Source organism: Caretta caretta, chromosome 19, assembly GCF_965140235.1.
Source record: "Caretta caretta isolate rCarCar2 chromosome 19, rCarCar1.hap1, whole genome shotgun sequence".
NCBI classification, from domain to species: Eukaryota; Metazoa; Chordata; order Testudines; family Cheloniidae; genus Caretta; species Caretta caretta.
In genome coordinates, this window is record NC_134224.1 from 12837262 (window position 1) to 12855629 (window position 18368).

Sequence of the window (18368 nt, forward strand, 5' to 3'; positions counted from 1 at the left end):
ATTAGGTACTTCAATCACAGCACTTCTTGAGGATAGTACAAAATGGCATTGGGATGAGTGGAAAGAAAAGAAACTTTAGGGGTTAAAGAAGTTGTCACAAGAACAGAAATCCCGAAATATTCTGAGATTATGAGCCTAAAATCTCAGTTGATACAAGTTCCCATTTGTATGGGAGCTGTCCTGTTTGACGATCGCCTGGAGCACTAACACACAACAGAACTACACTCATTTTGGAAGCAAAAATACTGGAACTTGTCTTTGGCTGTAAGCAGTTTCATGGGTATGATTGTGAACACAAAAAATTCCTCAAGTCAGCAGATTCTGACCTTTGTCACCCTCACTCAGTTCATATGACTGTAGGCATGAAATAAAGCCCACTTCTTTACCAACACCCATGTCTGTCAGATCCTTATTACAGTAAGCTCAGGAAGAATCAGTCACACTGAAACAAATATTATATTAATTTTATTCACAATTCCAGAAGAAATCATCAGTGGTAGTTCAATGTCAAACATGGGGCAGCTAGCATAAAAGGTTCAAGTATTAAACAGCAAACAAGTTTCAAATGCTGAAATGAAAACCTCACTGTGAATTTCCAGTTCAAGTCATAGAAGTTTGAAAATATACTAGCTCATCACATGATGGAGAGAATGTCAAAAAAATTAAAGCTTTCTGTGGTACCATTCCCTTAACAGGGCATAAAAGTAGCAGACAGGAAATCTTCTACAGCTGAACTGGTTTATCCCCTGGGCTGATTCTTTTTCTTTGGTTGTATGATTTTGCTATCAGTGGTGCCGACGGCTTCTGTCCAACTCTAATGCGATTAATGACACGGAGCAGAAATTTGCTACCATCAGTTTACAAGGATGTTCATTTGTGATGAGACAGAAATTTGAAAACAAGACTCCCTGCTAAGAGGGATTAAAAAGAAAAGATCTGAACATTTTGGATTTCTAAAAAGGGGATGGGAATGCAACATACTGTACAAATATAACAAAAATCATTTAGAACTTCTGCTTTCCAATTGCCTTGCTGATCCATGTGTAATAATTGTCATGCTTTGTATTGCTGTGTTGATGAAGTCATAGATTTATCTTTGATTGTTTTTTTAAATGGCTGTTGTCTTAAAACTGAAATTCAGTCCGGCTGACAGCTCTTTTTTTGCTTATGTTTAGTGGTCCGATCATGAAAACCCCCAAACCAAGTGACAAGAGCCAAAAAAATTTTCTTTCTACTTTAAAGGAAATTAAAGAGCAGGTTTCAAACTAACAAACAAATATAATTCGAACATGTGCTTTCAGACCTCTTGCTTAAAGACAAATTGACTAGTATTTACAAAAGTGGCAGCCTTTATTTCTAAGATATGTCTGCACTGCAGCTGGAAGTGTGCTTCCCAGCTTGGGTAGACAGACATGCACTAACTCCACTTGAGCTAGGTGCTAAAAACAGCCGTGTAGCTGGGGTCTAACCACCCAAGTTTGTATCCTGGGGTCTGGGTGGGTTTGTATTTAGGGGGCCTACCCCAAGCTGCTGCTTGTACTACCCCAGCTACGCTGCTATTTGAAGCATGATAGGTTGAGCAGAGCTAGTGCATGTCCATCTACCTGAGCTGGGAAGCACGCTGAAGTAAAACTTCAGGTGTTTTACTTTTTTAGCTTTCCAATGAAATTATTGGAAATGGGATCTTGAACAGTTATTGTAAAGTTGTTTATTTTTATTAAAAATAGATATATATGTGGAAGGAATAGAGCTAATAATAGATACATGTTCTTGCTTATTCTGTGAAGAAAGTGACCAGATTAGAAAAATAAGCACAAGAAGCATATTCCCCCTCCTATCCCCAAACGGTTCCCTTCCTTCTTCCTGGCTGGAAGCTACCACTATTGTTCTTCTTGAATAAACTCCAGGCAAGTACAAATTCTCTTCTTTGATGTAGCTGGCTAGAAAGCCCCTAAATTAAAGATCTCACTTCTCTCTGAATAATCTCAGTGATTGCAACCCTCATGGCTCGTTTCACTGATGTTCATTTTCTTTTTTTCCCTTTTTTGCCAGGAGCCAATCTGCTGTTCCCACTGAGGGTCCCAATTTAGGGAAGGAAGGAAAACAGGAAACTCAGTAGGACCTGCTTATTGGGAACAGAGACATAGTGAAACACTGCACTCACACAGCACAATTCATCAGACAATGTCAAAGCACTTTACATGGATGGGTAAGTTGTATCCTGGTTTTACAGATCCTGGGGAGGCACAGTGATGAAGTGACTCACTGAAGATCACACAAGCAAGTCAGTGGAATAACCAGGACCTGAACCCAGGAGCCAGGCCTCCCACACCCCTGCTCTAACCACTAAGTAATGGTGCCTCAATTAGAATGTGAAGTGTGTCAATGCATGAGATGTACTACTTGTGATTCCAATTATAGGGACCCTTTGCTTAGGGTGAAGTTTACCATAAAATGAAAAGCTTCACCATAAAAAGGAGCCCACTGTATTCTAAGTCACCCCACAGCATTTCTTTATATAGTACCAGTACACTCAGACTGTGATAATGAAATTGCACTCTTTGGTGATTATCCCCTGTTATCACACTGGAAATGTACTTATTTTATAAAGTGCATATCTGACCCAGCACCACAAAGCTGCCTTAAATTACTAAACTCTACTGCAGTGGTGTATGCAGTGCACCATCTGTTATTTAATATTTCAGATTAATCATAGAAACTCCCTCCCACCACTCACTTACAGTAGCTCTTCAGTGTGGAAGGCTTAAACTCCTTAACTCCTTGTACAAAAATAGAAAGCTGGGAGACATATTGCTCCACAAATTAATCCTACACTAAACAGATTCAGCAGCCTGGATTCTGCTCTATTTACAATTTTAAAGGACTTTTTACTTGACGAAGGTTACAGAGACCTTGCTCTCAGAAGCTGAAAAGTAAAGTTCGAACATGGATGTAGTGGCTGGAAGACCAACAGTTGCCCTTATGTTTGTGTCACACAGTTGCATTCAAAGCGTTTAAATAGAGGTTGGTAGTTAATAACTGTTGCGGTAGGTGTGGGACTACGACAAAGGCAGCTACACTGGTGATGTAGACTCCAAGTACAACAGCTGGGGGGTTTGGCGGTGCCTGAGGGCGGTTCATATCTTCCCACCATGCAAACCCCTGGGAAACTCATCCAGCAGTGGTCTTGACTGAGGGCAAGCATGAGCCAAGTCATATAACATTAGCCCTGCTACAGCATTCAGAAGTGCAAACTCTCTTACATACACCAAGCCTTGAGTGGTGGGATTCTATGAGGACAGAATCTGTCCAAGCTCCTGAGGATCCCTCTGAACACCCCCGTCTCCCACATGCACACAAAATCCCCAAGCAGATTTCTGATATGCAACTACCCAGTGAACAGGTTGGCCAGGGATGAAACCATGATGGTCCAAGGCATGGGAGGTCGCAGAACAGAACTCTTGGGGATGGAAAAAGTGATCATTTCCCCCAGGTTTTGCTATATTGAAAGGAGTTTTCAGTGTATTAACAATTGTGTGTAATTGTCACATATTAGGCATCACACAAGGGGCCTTCTGCCTCTAAAAATGACACTGTGTCTTTTGGAAGAGCAGGAAATATTGCCAGTACTTTATTGGTACCAAAGTGTACGGATTGTTATGTATTGCACAGGGACATAACGACACACTTTGTCCCCCCCCGATACAATTACTACCTGTCTCATTCTGGACAAGCTAGTTCCCTTACTTGAACCTCTGCCTTCCCCAAATAGGCTCAGAAAGCCTGGGACTGTCTGGTGCCATTGGCAAGTTGGGGGTAGGGAATTTTAAGCAGAGGTGGCTGCCTCGCTCTGTTCCTATTCTCTCTTGGCAGAAGCCTCATCTCAGTCCTGCATGCAAAAGGCACTTTTCCCTTTCCATTCAAATCCTCAGCCTCATCCAAGGAGCCTTCTCTGCCAATTCTGCCTGCAGCGATGCTGGAATGCTCCAAGGAACTCTGATATGACAGTGCCATGACAAGCTTTAGTCATTCAACACAGTGCCTGCTGTTAAAAACTAAAGCAAATGTTTTTAGGAGGTCCTGTTCACAATGGGAGGAGAAACATGCTAGCTACAACTGGGTTTAAACAGGACTGTTTAAACATGGTGCTGCTCTTAAGGTGGTGAGGGTCTTAGTGAGACCACCAAATTCATGAATGCCCTTTACCTCAGTAAGATCTCCATGGTATAGAGATGACAATATTCCAAACTATCCCTTGTGGGCATGCACGAGCTAGAATAATTTTTCTAAATACCTTTAGTGTAGTCCACTCCTTCAGTAGATATTTCTGCCCAACCACTGCCTGTCTTAAAACAAAACTTCCAATCACTGGCCTATCTTAGAGCTCTCTCCAGTTGCCTTTATCAAACCTGGTGGAATGAAGTCTTTTAAACTCTGCATTCAGAAAAACTGGAGCATGTCATACGAACCTTGTGGTCTGAATTGGAATTGCTACTTTCTTTCCAAAAATAACGTAAACCATCCCTGTGATGGAGCTGTTTTGACCCCCAATGTTGCGGTTCTGTTGGTCTGCAGGCATCTCATTAGCTGAGAGTATTTGACAGCCAAGAGCAAGATGATGAACTGTGGGATTTTAAAACCAGTCTGGAAAAGGTCAGCAGTTGATTCCTAGTGGTGAGGAATTCAAGTGCATTGCTTTGAAGTGCAACCCGTCCTCCTTTTTTCTCCTACTGCCCCCCTCAAGTTTTAAACATACAGAATATATTGTACACGCTGGTGATAATTCAGACTCTTTCAGGCACTATCATTAGACAGAACAGTCATTTTGCTCATAGGGATTTGCTTGAGATAGCAGCTCCCCCAATAATATCACCCTGGATTCCCCTTATAACGGGAGGTTTCTTCTAGATCTTAAAAAGAGATCAATATACCAAAACCAATTTCAATTACAAAATATAATCATCTCCTCTTCCTGGAAGTGACACCACCCCTATCCCAGGCTGGGGCAGGATTTTTACATCTTCAATATCCTTTCAACGGGTTTCACATTAAGTCAGTCTGAAACGTGATCAGGCCCCTGCTTACAAGTGTTCCAGTCAGTCTATTCAGCACTGTGTAAAGCAGGCACTAGGCGCTCGGTTGCTGATGCGGTCCCCCTGTTCCTCTTTGTTCCCTCTCGGCCTGCATCAGAGGGATCTTCTCAGTCTTCTTCTGCAGATTTGAACATGAGGATGGCATTGTAGATTTTCAGTGCAGGACCCAGCTTAATGCTCAGTATTTTAACTATGTCCGCCTGGTTCAGGAGGAGGAAGGCTTCGCCGTCTATCTGCTGTAGGACAGAGAAACAGTACGAAATTAAGATTACTGCCAGGAAACTTCCATGATTCCCTCCCCAGCTCCCGGCTTTCAATTAAATAAACATAATGTATTAGGTGCTGATGAAAGAAAGCAGTGTAACAAGCCTTGAGCTCCTGTATTTATCCACAGATAGGCATGCACAAGCTAAGCTTCCCGCACATGCTACCCTTTTCAACATGACTCAATCCTAATGTAGACGGACCATCTCTGGAAGTGAAAGCACCTATGCTGAGACTACTGATAAGGGTGCAGTTAGTGGCTGTTATGATGGCTGGTTATGTCTATTAGGAACTATATTGTGGCCTAAGGATTACTTCTATTTTAAAATTCAGATGCAATCAAGGATCCTACAAACTATTCAGAAAGTAAAATCATACACCTGACTCTCCAAAAAATCATGAAAAATCATGGAAAGCAAATCTCCAGTAGGATGTTATTCAGAAACCACACCAATCATGGGCTGGAGTAATACAACACTCTGCTACTTTAAACAGAGCTTCTTGAAGTCCCATTAAAACTATTCAGGGCAAAACTTAAAGGTGAAGGATCTTTGACCTGCAGATCTGCACAAATGCTTTGGTCACACATGCTGAAATCTCATAGCTGAAAAACAGTTTCCTGTGATTTAAAAGTTTGATTATTTTCAGAACTACAATTCTGCTCATAAATACGGAGTCTCCACGTAAGCAGAAAACAAAACAGATTCATGAGAAATCAGTTTCAAAGGCGTAAAATGGGATTGCTTAGTTTAGGAAGGAGAAATGAGAGAGGTATATAAAACAATGCGTGGTACGGTGAAGATAAAGCGTCTGCTCCTATTTACCCGCTTTCATAATACAAGTGCAAGGGAACGTCCAATTAAATTGAAAGGAAGCACATTTAAAACTGATTAAGGTAACCCTCTTCTTATGTTTTTACAAAATAGGTATTTAAGCTGCGGAACTCACTGCCGCCAGGTATCACTGAGTCCCAGACCTTAGCAATTTTTTTTTTAAAAGGGAGTAGACATTTACATGGATTAACAAGAACATCCACAGTTACCCTAGAGAGGATAAAGTTATAGGCAAGTGTGACAAGGTGTCCTGAATCAGGAGCTAACATCATCCTGTCACTCTGATACCCACTGGTATTATATTATTTGGTATTAATTGGGACCTAATTGGACAAGTAGTTGACTGAGGGTGTCAATTAACTGAGTAGAGCTACCGCTGAAGGGCTAATTGAAAGGGCAGTAGCCCTAGCAGGTGGGACTACATACATGACAGGAAGGAAGTGTGAGAGAGGAGGGAGTCTGAAGGAAGGCAGGACTGGCTGCAGGGAAGCTGGCTATGGAATGTAAATACATGTAAATAAAACACTACAGGCTGTAGCCTGTTGAAAGAACATAATAAAGCACAGCGGTGAAGGAAACCTGGAGTGGTTGTAGTCTGTGATTAAGGCTTGAAAGGACTCTCTGGGGGACCACCCCGTGATAGCAAACTACTCCATCAATGTCCATTACAGGGATCTGCAGCATCTGGCACGGGCCAATGTCACAAATAGGGTCCTGGACTAGGCATGGCACGTTTCTGATCCACGATGACAATTCTTACATTCCTAGGATTTTTTCTAACTGGAAATCTATTGGATTTTAACAATTGGCTGAGTAACGTGGGTCTGTCTAATTACACTGGACAGTCAGGTGGGCAAGGCAAAGAAATGGGAGCCAGATCTTATTTCTGTTCCCCTATTCATAAAAACACTGCGCAATCTTGTGCAAGTCACTTAACCTCTCTGTGCCTCAGTATCTGCAACTGTAACATGGGAATGCCAGCAATGCTCCCTAACTCATAGCAGATCACACAACTTAATTCATGAATGTTTGTAAGGTGCTCAGGACTGCTGTGATGAGCACATTAGAAATGCCTAGAAATAAACAGAGAACTGCTTAAATAAAACCAAATGGATCTAAAAAAAAAAAAGCATGCTGCAAAGCAGTTGTATATTTCAGCATGATATTTTGAGGCTGATACAATTATTACCACTTCACATTGATCCTGTTACTTTCTAAGTCATTTTATTTTAAAGAGACCCAGTCCTGAATTAGTCCCAGATGCAAATGTAGTATACCATAGGCACTGATATTATGTGTCACTTTGTTCCAGCCTGCTTGGCCTCTTTCTAAAATTCTTTGCACAATTAGTTCTCTTTAGTGCTAAGGTAACTCAATAAGAAAATAAAGCATCAACTTTCTCTCCTCCCCAAAGCCTGCGCTGGATTCATTTACCTAAACAGAATGCAGTTACAGGCCTGATTACATCTAATGGACTATTCTAGTGGAGTTCAGAGGTTCTGCCACTCACACCTTAATTCTTGCCAGATGCTGGCTAAAGCTCAGCCCATTATTAAAAGTGTTTTAATTTCGACCTGACAATTTAGTTGTTATACAAGTCTGAAAATACATGAACCCCTTCATGCCAAGGGTAGGGACTGGTGCTGAGCAGGGCTCTGGACTGCTGGAGGCAAGAGGTGAAATAGGAAGGAGCTATGCTGGAAATGAAATTAACTCTAATTACAGATATAAAAAGTTTAAATGGTGGATTTATTAGTAGATTTACCACTAGAATCTCATTTATCCAAATCTCTATTTTCTGAATACTTTGTCAGGAATCGGGTTATTTCCCTGTGCTTGGTTACACTAAAAAGTCCCCTATTCATGTGGATAAATTCCATGTTCCCCCCCTATTTAGTTAAACAGTGTTCCACTGTAATATTACCTTCTGTACGGTACTTTTTGAAAGCCTCAAACTGTTTTACAGAATGAAAATATGTACCGATATACATAACTATGAGCATGACTTCCATTTGCCTGCCACTGAAATGCAGCCATCTCAGGGGTGCAATCATTTATGTATATCTGGATTTATTAAAAGTATGCCCATTACAATGAGCACTATGTACTATTATTTATTCGGAACCCAAGAACATGCTAAGTGCCTCGCAGAACATAGAGAAGATAAAGTCCCTATCCTCAAGAACTTACAATTGAAATAGACAACACACTGATGGTGCAAAAAGGAGGCACGAATAAGCAAGCTGATCAAAAGAGTGTTAAGTACACCTTGAGTTGCACCTGGAAATGTAATCGGAAGCCTGTAGAGTCCAGAGAGCAAAGGTATGATTCATTAGAGAAAGTTTGCTAAGTAAGAAGACAGCCAGGTTCTGCAGTAGCTGAAGTTTCTGAGTGGTGTTAAAAGGCCAGGCAGAGTGCAGTTCAGAGTAATCCAACTTGGGATGTGACAAAGGCAGGGAAAACTGTGGCAAGATTTGCATCCAAGAGGAAAGGCTACAACTTCCAAAACAGCTGCAGATTCAAAAAAAGGTCTCACCCGTTGTTGCCGCCTAGGAATCCAGGAACAGACAGCAATCCCTAAGAGAATCCCCAGGTTGCCAACCTCACTAACAAAAGCAGACATACCTAAGGCTGTGTGTCTGTCATGGAGATCACGGATGTCACAGATTCTGTGACTGTCCGTGACCTCCGTGACTTCTGCAGTGGCTGGTACAGCTGGCTCAGGGTCTGCCTGAGCCAGGCAGCCCCTGGGTTAGCAGCAGCAGCAGTTTGCGTGTGGGAGGGGGCTCAGGGCTGTGGCATTGGGTTGGGGCAGCACTTATCTCGGGGAGGACGGGGGCTCCCAGAAGCAGCCGGCATGTCCCTGCAGCTCCTAGGCGGAGGAGCCAGGGGGCTCTGTGCGCTGCCCCTGCCTGCAGGCACCATCCCTACATCCCATTGGCTGTGCTTCCTGGCCAATGGGAGCTGCGGAGATAGCACATGTGGTGGGGACGGCACACGGAGTCCCCCGGCCTTCCCTCCCCTAGAAGCTGCAGGGACATGCTGGCTGCTTCCGAGGAGCTGCGCAGAGCCACGTAGGGAGCCTGCCAGCCCTGCGAACCATCCCCCACCAGCACAGGTCCCAGGCCACTGCCCCTCCCGCAGCACCAGCGGGTGTTCCAGGCCATGTCCCTCCCCCCTTCCCCTCAGTATCAGCAGGGGGGTCGCGGACACCCCCCCCCCAGCATCCGCTGCGCCCCTGGAGCACCCCGGCCGAAGTCTTAGTTAGGGGTATATAGTACGAGTCATGGACAGGTCACGGGCTGTGAATTTTTGTTTATTGCCCGTGACCTGTCCATAACTTTTACTAAAAATATCCGTGACTAAAATGTAGCCTTAGGCATATCCCATTACTTGAAGGAGCAGATGAGATCTTCATTGCAGTGCAGTGCACTACACTACATGATAGTCCAAGACAGGACCTGAAGAATAACCTATGCAAGTTTAAATTCACCCTCCAGTTTTAAAGTTTTACTCATGCTGGAATTTGGCTAGGATGCTGCAGCTCCCCAGAAGTGCCACATTCTTTTTCATAAGCAGAAATCATAGCTTAGCTAGGCACTAGGCACCATGCACCATGACTCCAAATCAATAGAAAGGCAAGAGCACGTAGCTGGCATTAGAACCTCCAGTGCTACAGGACAACACTTAATCAAGCTTTACTTACCTCTTCCCTGAATACCGAAGCTTGTTCCTTACAGCCAGGTAAACGCTGGACAAAGCTAGCCACCTAAAATATATAGTGGAAATAATGCAGTTAACACAGAGAGATTAATGGGACACCCTCAACTTAAAAACCGTATTTCCATCTTAGTATCTTAGTATGTTCTACCTATTACAGTTACAAATGACGTCTGAAATGTCTATAGCTGAAAGTGATGACAGCAAAAGTCTCTTTTTCCATTTGTCTCCTCTGTGCATAGTCAATTCCACGGTCTCCCATGGAGAGTCCACCAGTTTCTCCCTTGCTGAAAAAGCTCTTACAAAACATTGACATTATTTTTAAGGATTTACAAATCAATCAATCAACCAACCAGGAGGTATGATTAAGAGGGCGCTCTGTCAGAAAACAGAACTTTTGGAAATTAAGATAATGTAAATGAGTTGACAGTGTCCCTAAGAGGCAAGATTTAGACAAGTAAATATGTATCACTTGCCCAAGGAAGGGAAACAACAGTTTACACACATGTGAAAAGAGGAAGCACTAGGGAGAGAAAGGAACTACCATTCAGTTATGGTGAAGCAAGGGAGTAGAACTACGACCAATGGGATAAAATGAGGAAAAGTTAATTTTGCGTTGAGTAGCAGGAAAAACTTTCTAATGGTGAGATGTGTTCGACTGTTGAATAGTCTCCCCAGGGATGTGGTGAAAGCCCCATGAGTTAGTTTATTTAAAACTGGACTATACAGTGCACTATATAGGGGAGGAGAGAGAGTAGAAGAAATAGACTAGTTGACTTTATGTGTGTTGTTTCAGTCTCTAACTTCCATGGTTCATGGAAGATTTGTATATCAAGGCATAATTTGTTCAAACATCTCTTACTAATTGGATGCTTCCTATAGGGAATGGCTCTATTTCATAAGGCATGTTCACTTGAGTTGGTATAGATGTGACATTTCTCCCACCAATGCAAATGGACAAGCAGTTAAAAGGGACACTGTCTAATACTATTTCCTCTCTCTTCTTTTTAACTCCTGATTGCCCAACCCCATCCTCTCCTAAAAAGCACGGATACAAAATGCCACCTCCTACTGATTCTACTGTTTCTGAATTTAGCAAATATTAATTCTTCCTTCTCGCTCCCATGAGACTATACAGAAATGAAGCAAACAGGGTTCCTTCTGTTTACAGAAAACTCCCATTGATTTCATTGGAACTGTAGGTGCCCAGCACCATTTAGGATCAGGCCCAGTGTTTAACTACTATTGCCGGGCCAGCAGGGAGAGTTCTGTTTCAGAAGATCCACACAAAAAAATGGTAACTTTATACCACAAGGAAATTTGGGGTTTCTGAATGGTGAGATATGAATCCAGCAGCCTAGGTTGTTTGCAGAGTTAATTTCTCCTTGGTTTCCCCTATGGAAAATTCCTATAGAATTTAAACAAAAATTAAGACCTTTCTATAGGTTTCTGAATTGTGCTACAGAATTTAATAGAAAAATCTATACTACATGTACACGCAACAGGGTGGTCTGTCTCCTTTAAAGGGCAATGGGGCCCAGAGCTAGCCAACCCTATTCCATGATATGGGCCCTTTAAGAAAATAGATGTTTAAGGGGCTAGCAGAGAAACTGGGAAAGGGAGCGAGGGTTAATCAAGTGGCTACCCCTGAACACAATAGAAGTCAGCTATAAGGTGACTTTCAGGGGGCAGAGAAGAACTGCAAGGGAGCAGCTCCCTGGAACGGGAACCAGATCCTGGATACTGGTGGGATAGAGAAGCCTGCCTGAATCACTGCACAGGCCAAGAGAGAGGGCTGTAGAGTCCTGAATGAAGGGGAAGGACTTGTGAATCCAGGCACCAGAGCAGGAGGAGACATGTGGAAACGACTCTGCAGAGAGGCTGCAGGCTGCAGTCGGATGGAATTGCGAGGGGATGGAGCTGGAACAAGTTGAATGGGAAGGCACCAGGAGAAAGACTGGGCCAAAGAGGAATGTACAGTATACTATAAAACAACAATTTAGACCCTAAGAGAGGGAATGTTACTTTATACTCTGGGGTGTGAAGGGTTATTTGGGAGAACCAGGAGGGAACTGAGGGCAGGGTGTCTGCAGAGCGACACCATGCCATGAGAGGGCATGCTGTGAGACCTGCTAGATTAGAATACAGTAATAGGAGGTTCAAAGGCTCTCATTGTCTAAGATCTTATGCCTGATTATGCATTCCCACTCCATCCACGTATGGAGGGGGGTCCTCCTCACATAGCTCTCCACCTCCATGAGGAAGAAGGGCTCAGGTGCTTCATGCCAACAGCCTCCCCACTCCTCTGGCCCAGCAGAGAGTACTTTGCACTGTTGGGGGCTACCTGGGAATAGAATCAGGGAAGGCCAAGGGAAGCAATGATGCATGGCCAAGAATGAGATTGGGGGAAGCTACAGTGCCAGGGACCCAGTGGGGGCTGTTAGCCACCAGAGTTGGTTCGGAGATACAGGACTTGTGCATGGATACCTCTGGCCTCCTGCAGATCTCCAGGGATCATCAGATTTGTGGGTGGGCTCTAGGGCTTTTCCTGTGGGATGGTAAACCCCAACCTGCCCTTCCCACAGGGAAAGCCACAAAGCCCCCCACATGCTGTGTGGTGATCTCTGCGAGGATATGAGAGATGCCCATGGGAAAAGTCCCCACCTGTGGCTCTGCATGCTGGGGAAAGAAACAGGAGATCTGATCCATAGGTTTTAGAGCAATTTCTAGAGAACATCCTGTGACGCTGTCACGGAGTCCCTGGGCGATGCTCTGGAACTGTTCCCCATGAAGCCAGTCAGGCCTCTGGGGCAGTCGCCTTTCTGTGAGCAGCCTGTCTTTAGGACACACAGCTCACACAGCTTCCACCTTCCTGGGTCTGACCTCGGAGCATTCAGCATCGTCTGCCCTTCTGTGCGCTTCCCCCAGCGAGTCCGCTCATGCAGGGCTCCTGGGGAAGCCAGAGGGTCCTGCCCCCCAACTTTGCAGTCAGACGTGACTCTCAGCCAGCCAGTAAAACAGAGGTTTATTAGGTGACAGGAACATGGTCTAAAACAGAGCTTGCAGGTGCAGAGAACAGGACCCCTCAGCTGGGTCCATTTGGGGGGGGGGGCAGTGAGCCAGACAACCACGTCTGCCCTTCACTCCATGTCCCAGCCAGCCCCAAACTGAAACTCCCTCCAGCCCCTCCTCCTCTGGGCTTTGTTCTTTTCCCGGGCTAGGAGGTCACTGGATTCCTTTGTTCTCCAACCCTTTAGCTCTCACCTTGCAGGGGGGAAGGGCCCAGGCCATCAGTTGCCAGGAAACAGGGTGTCGGCCATTCTCTGTGTCCAGACTCCTGCACACACATGCCCTCTAGGGCTCTGCAATGATCATACACCATTATCGCACCACCTAGATACTTAAGAACTTCATAGGGGAAACTGAGGCACCCCCACACTATTCAGAGGAAACATTAAGAACAGTCCCACTTCGTCACAGACGCTCTGTACCTTGGGGGAACACCCTGCACGCCCATGTTCACCCTTATAAAATGATTGTGTGGTATCCAATGCAAAGTTTGTCATGTCGGGTGTCTTTGGAAGGCTCATGATGCACTGAGCATTGTTGTTATAGTAATGTTATAGGTTGTAATTTTATGTATATAGTTATGAGGCAGAAAATGTGTCCCCATGGCATAAAACAAGCCCAGGCAAAACTCTCCAGGAAGAGAGGGGCAGTTCGTACCTCATCAGGGCATGTATGGGACAAACCCAGCCCAGCCTCAAAGGAACAAAGGACACTGGCCTAGGCAGCAACAAAGGATCTGTTGGACTCTTGAGTGAGTCACCCCCCCTTCCCTTGGGGCTTGTCTACACTACCAAGTTTTGTTGACAAAACTTATGTCGACACCCATAAGTCAACAAAACAAAAATCGCCAAAGGGTGTTCACACTTGCTCCTTCTGTTGACAGATTATGTCCACATTGGGGACACCTCCATTGACAGGGTGAGCAATGCACCACGGGTATGTATCCCACAGTGCGTGTTGTGGGAAGGCAGAGCTGATCGCTGCGCATCTTGGGATTCTCTCTGAGTTCTCCCACAGCCCCGTCAGCTGCCGAGAGCAGCATTGTGAGTAGCTCTGTAAGCTCTCGGTGCTGAGGAATGGCAAAGCAGCACAGCAGTCTGTCCCCCTCCCCCTGCAGTCTGCCTGCTGCTGTGTTCCTAGTGCAGGGCAGAACAGGAGCAGTCCAATGATTCGCTCTTTGTTTGTTCCCCAAACGGAGCAGCACACAGATACTTCCCGGGGCTTTGAAAGGGGAGGATGCATGCCTGCAGGGCAGCAGAGATCAAAACACTGAGCAGAGCAATCAGAGCAGGCATTGTGGGATACTGGCGGAAGCCAGTTCTGTCGACAAAACAATCCGCAGTGTCTACCCTGGCTCTTTGTCAACAATAAAGGGAGGGGAAAAGACAAAAGTCTCTTGTAGAGGTGGAAGTATTTTGTTGCGACAAAAGTCCCATTGTAGTGTGTACGTTCTTGCTGTTTTGTCGTGAAAAGGCAGTTTTTGGTGACAAAACTTGCCAGTGTAGACAAGCCCTTGGCCAGTTTGGGACTACAACAAGGTAATGTTCACCTGACTCTGAAGGGGGGGGGGCGCGGGGCAAAGCCAAGAGGGAATAAAGAACATGATAAAAGGGAGAGACGTTTGCCATGCTCTTCCTCTCTCTTCCATTTCCATCTACAGACTTCACCACCAACCAACTGAAGTGCTGATCAAAGGGGAGAGCCTGGCTGAAGAGCTACCAGTCAGCCTTTGATGAGAAGCATCTAAGTTTGTAAGGGCACTGAAAGTGTTAAGATCAGCTTAGAATGCATTTTGCTTTTATTTCATTTGACCAAATCTGACTTGTGCTTTGACTTATAATCACTTAAAATCGATATTTGTAGTTAATAAATTTGTTTATTCTAACTGAAGCAGTGTGTTTGGTTTGAAGCGTGTCAGAGACTCCCCTTGGGATAACAAGCCTGGTGCATATCAGTTTCTTTGTTAAACTGACAAACCCATATAGGCTTGCAGCATCCAGCAGGCATAACTGGACACTGCAAGATGGAGGTTCCTAGGGTTGTGTCTGGGACGGGAGATATTAGCTAGCATCATTCGGTTGCACAATCCAAGCAGCAGCTGGCCAAAAGTGCCCACTCACGTAGCTGGGAGCAGCTTACATGCCTGAGGCTGTGCGTGAACAGCCCAGGAGTGGGGGTTCTCACAGCAGAGCAGGGTAAGTCTGGCTCCCAGAGTCGAGAATTGGTGTGGCCTAGCAGATCAGCGGTCCAGATAACACCAGGGGAACATCACACATCCTCAATGTCATGAAATTCTATAGGGCTTCTTCCATAAGGGTTGCAATGAGGTCTTAGATTTGAGCTAGGATACTGAAGTCTCCATAATTCTGGCATCTTTAATTACCCCTTTCCTCTGATGGATATGCCTTCTAGCATAGATCTCTATTATTATACCTGGTAACAATTTTGAAGGTAGTGGGACGCTGGAGTCTAAGCCAGTATGGGGCCTCCCTGTAATAACATATCAAAGTAGGATTGACAAGGCCATGTGAAAATATGCAAATAGGAGCTAGTATTAACAAGAGCTTTATAATCCACATGCAGCTTGCACGAGGACAATCTCCCACAGCCTTCTGTATTAACATCTCATGCGGGATTAACTAATGAGCAATTCAAGCTCTGTCACATATTAATAGATCCCTGGGACTCGACCCTCCCAACCCTACCATCTAACTCCACTTTGAAAACATGACAGGAAGCTTTCAATAAATAATAAGCCCTCATTCAAATGACAGCTCTTTTTGACTGGTCAGTATTATTGACGGCAAGCCTTTACTTGGGTGTCTCAGATTACTGCTGGTCATTCATTTCAGCTGCTCTCAAACCTTAGAGATTAAAATAAATTATTTTTCTTTAATGTGGGTTTTGTAAATTAAATAGATCTTTAGTTTCAGACTAAAGGAGAATTTTCAGAGTTCAGAGGCACCTGGCACCAATCACTGACCAACAACTGCCTGGCAGGAAGATGTTACGAGTCTAGCTTTCAAGGACAAGCTCTAGTTAGTGTCCAGTAAAACCTAGCAAGTCCTGCTGTCTTTACCTTCTTCACAGGCCTTTGTACATCCTGGTTCTTCATGGGAGAACTCCATGACTCCATGGGAGAACTCCATTGATTCCACGGGAATTCTGCAAGATTGGATCCTTTTACTGATATTTAGGACAAAATATGATATGCCCTGTTGTAACAATTGAGGCCTAGAAGGCCTATTTTAATTGTTAGCCTAACTGGTGGAAAGTTGGTAAATGTTCATGAAGTGCCACAATGATCTGTTATATAAAACTGTTTAGGCAAAGCTGCGAGAAGGCGGCAGACAGACGGCCTTCATTTAAACAGAAAGGATCCACTGACACCACTCCAAGGACTGTGTTAAGAGGAGCGGAAATCAATTAACCAAAATTTGAGTGTCAGAAATTAGGCTAATTGGTGGACAAAATAATGAGAGGATGGATTATTCCACCCACTATTTTTTTGGAGCTGTTAAAGACTTTTTGGGGTGGGGGGAACCAAAAGCAAAACATTTTTTACTATCGGTGCCGTTGCAGCAGAAGGATTGTTGCCGGGACTCTAGACCTCGATACTTCAGTGGGGAAGCCTGTTCATCATTACTGCACCAGCGAGGATCCCAACCTGATACATGTGACATCCTGACATATTTTCCCCTCCCTCATGTGCTCCCTTTCTGCCCGCCTCGCTCTCCCTCTAAGCTTTTCACCTGATCCTGAAATGAACTGTACTGCACCGAACCCACATGGTGAGATGAGCCAGCTCATCCAGCTCTGCTCAGCCTGAGAAGGGCCAGTGAAGAAGAGGGACCTGACCAGACCAGACCAACCAGACTTTGGTCCTGACTGGCATGCTGAGCCAGGGTCCAGAACAACAGCTGTTATGACCAACCTTCTAGCCCAAAGTATCTGTCTGTGACTGACCAGGCGCCCTGTATCCTGAAGTCAACAAAAGCTGCATTTCCCCCATCTTCACTATCCTCTCTCTTCTCTCCCTTCTGTGTCCGTCTGTTTTGTCTAAAGAAGGAAAGCAACTATCATTCCCAATTCAGAATTAAACAGCAGAACTAACTTTATTTCCTCACCAAGAAGGACTGTTTAACTGAATAAGAGGAATAAGAGACTAACCAATATTCACTGTCTCCAAAAAGGACTTTGATAGGTTTTGATTAAGTTTCTTTTGCATAAATAATCAATTTTTGATTCAGTGCTCTTTACCTCGTTTTGATTCTTTTCCTTTTGTGTGGTTCAATCAATAAATGTCTAACCTTTGGCATGAATTTTATAGTGTTTGCCAGAGTAAGAAGCAGGCTGAACACCATTTAACATTGGACAGTGATTGGGTTATGTCAACACCTTTAACTCTTTGGGCCCATATATTCTATCAAAACGAATACAATAGCCCTTAGAAATTCTCTGGTGTTGCTATAATTGACCTCCTCCTCAAAATCCCTGGTGGTCACTGTCATAACATGTAGCAAAGACTGTAGCACAGACAAGCATAGTTTAGTGTATTCTGATGTTCAGTGCTCAGCATCTGTACTGCCCCTGCCTCACCAAGGACACATTTTTTGGCTTGTACCCCACTCTGCTCTTTTATGAAAGAAGCCTCAACATTTTGTCCAAAAGAAAAATAACATTCCACTTGTTCTATTTAAATTAGCAGTATCAGGTGTAACAATTCTTGCCCTCCCTGGTTTTGCTGGATGATCTACTGGAAAGCTGAAGTAGAAGCTTTCTCAGCTCTGAAAAGCAGGACACAGGGATGGTGAATCTTCTACAGAGAGATTTTTCTCTTGAAAGTTGGTTGTGAATTGAATTCAAACAAGTTTTCACAAAACCAAAAGAGAGTTTTAAACAATCAGACTAAGTAACCCACCCTGTCATAACTGCTTAGGTTACAGTCTCTTGTGATGTCATAATTTCTCTAGTCTCCAGTCTTCTGACGAATCCTCCAGCATAAAGAGACAAGTTGAGATCTGATTTTCATAGTGTAAAAGGCAGGACGGAAAAAACACTTGTTTGAAAATCTACGAAGCCTCTCTATGGATCATAAAGAAGCAAAAAAGGTCACAAACTTTATTTTTTCTTTGCAAGATTTTTTCACCTCACAACCCACATTACCACGGATTTCCTCCTGCATGAGCGGGCCAGCCATCACGCTCCAGGAGTCAAGTCTCTGACACTTCAGAGCTGGTGGTGCAATTCTAACCAATGCCCCAGGCATCCAAGCAAAGAGAGCTACTCAGCACACAGCAGTGACATACTCTATCAGAGACCACCTAAGTGCAGGGGACACATCCTATTTACAAGTACTGCATCTCATAAGCTAGGACTGCAAAAATGT

General features: G+C 44.2%; 1 protein-coding gene across 5 annotated transcripts in view; it reads right to left on the reverse strand.

Annotated features, from left to right (window-relative positions):
- Positions 1 to 450: 450 nt before the first annotated feature.
- The window catches only part of LOC125624686 (lethal(3)malignant brain tumor-like protein 4), an 84429-nt gene continuing 66511 nt past the window's right edge, over positions 451 to 18368 (reverse strand). For all 5 annotated transcript variants that reach the window (XM_048825837.2, XM_048825836.2, XM_075121407.1 and 2 more), the window contains 2 exons: positions 9897 to 9959; positions 451 to 5329 (listed from right to left, as the gene is read on the reverse strand). In XM_048825837.2, the coding sequence (XP_048681794.2) occupies positions 5201 to 5329; positions 9897 to 9959 (192 nt within the window). In that variant the 3' untranslated portion in view covers positions 451 to 5200. The remainder of the gene's footprint in view (positions 5330 to 9896; positions 9960 to 18368) is intronic.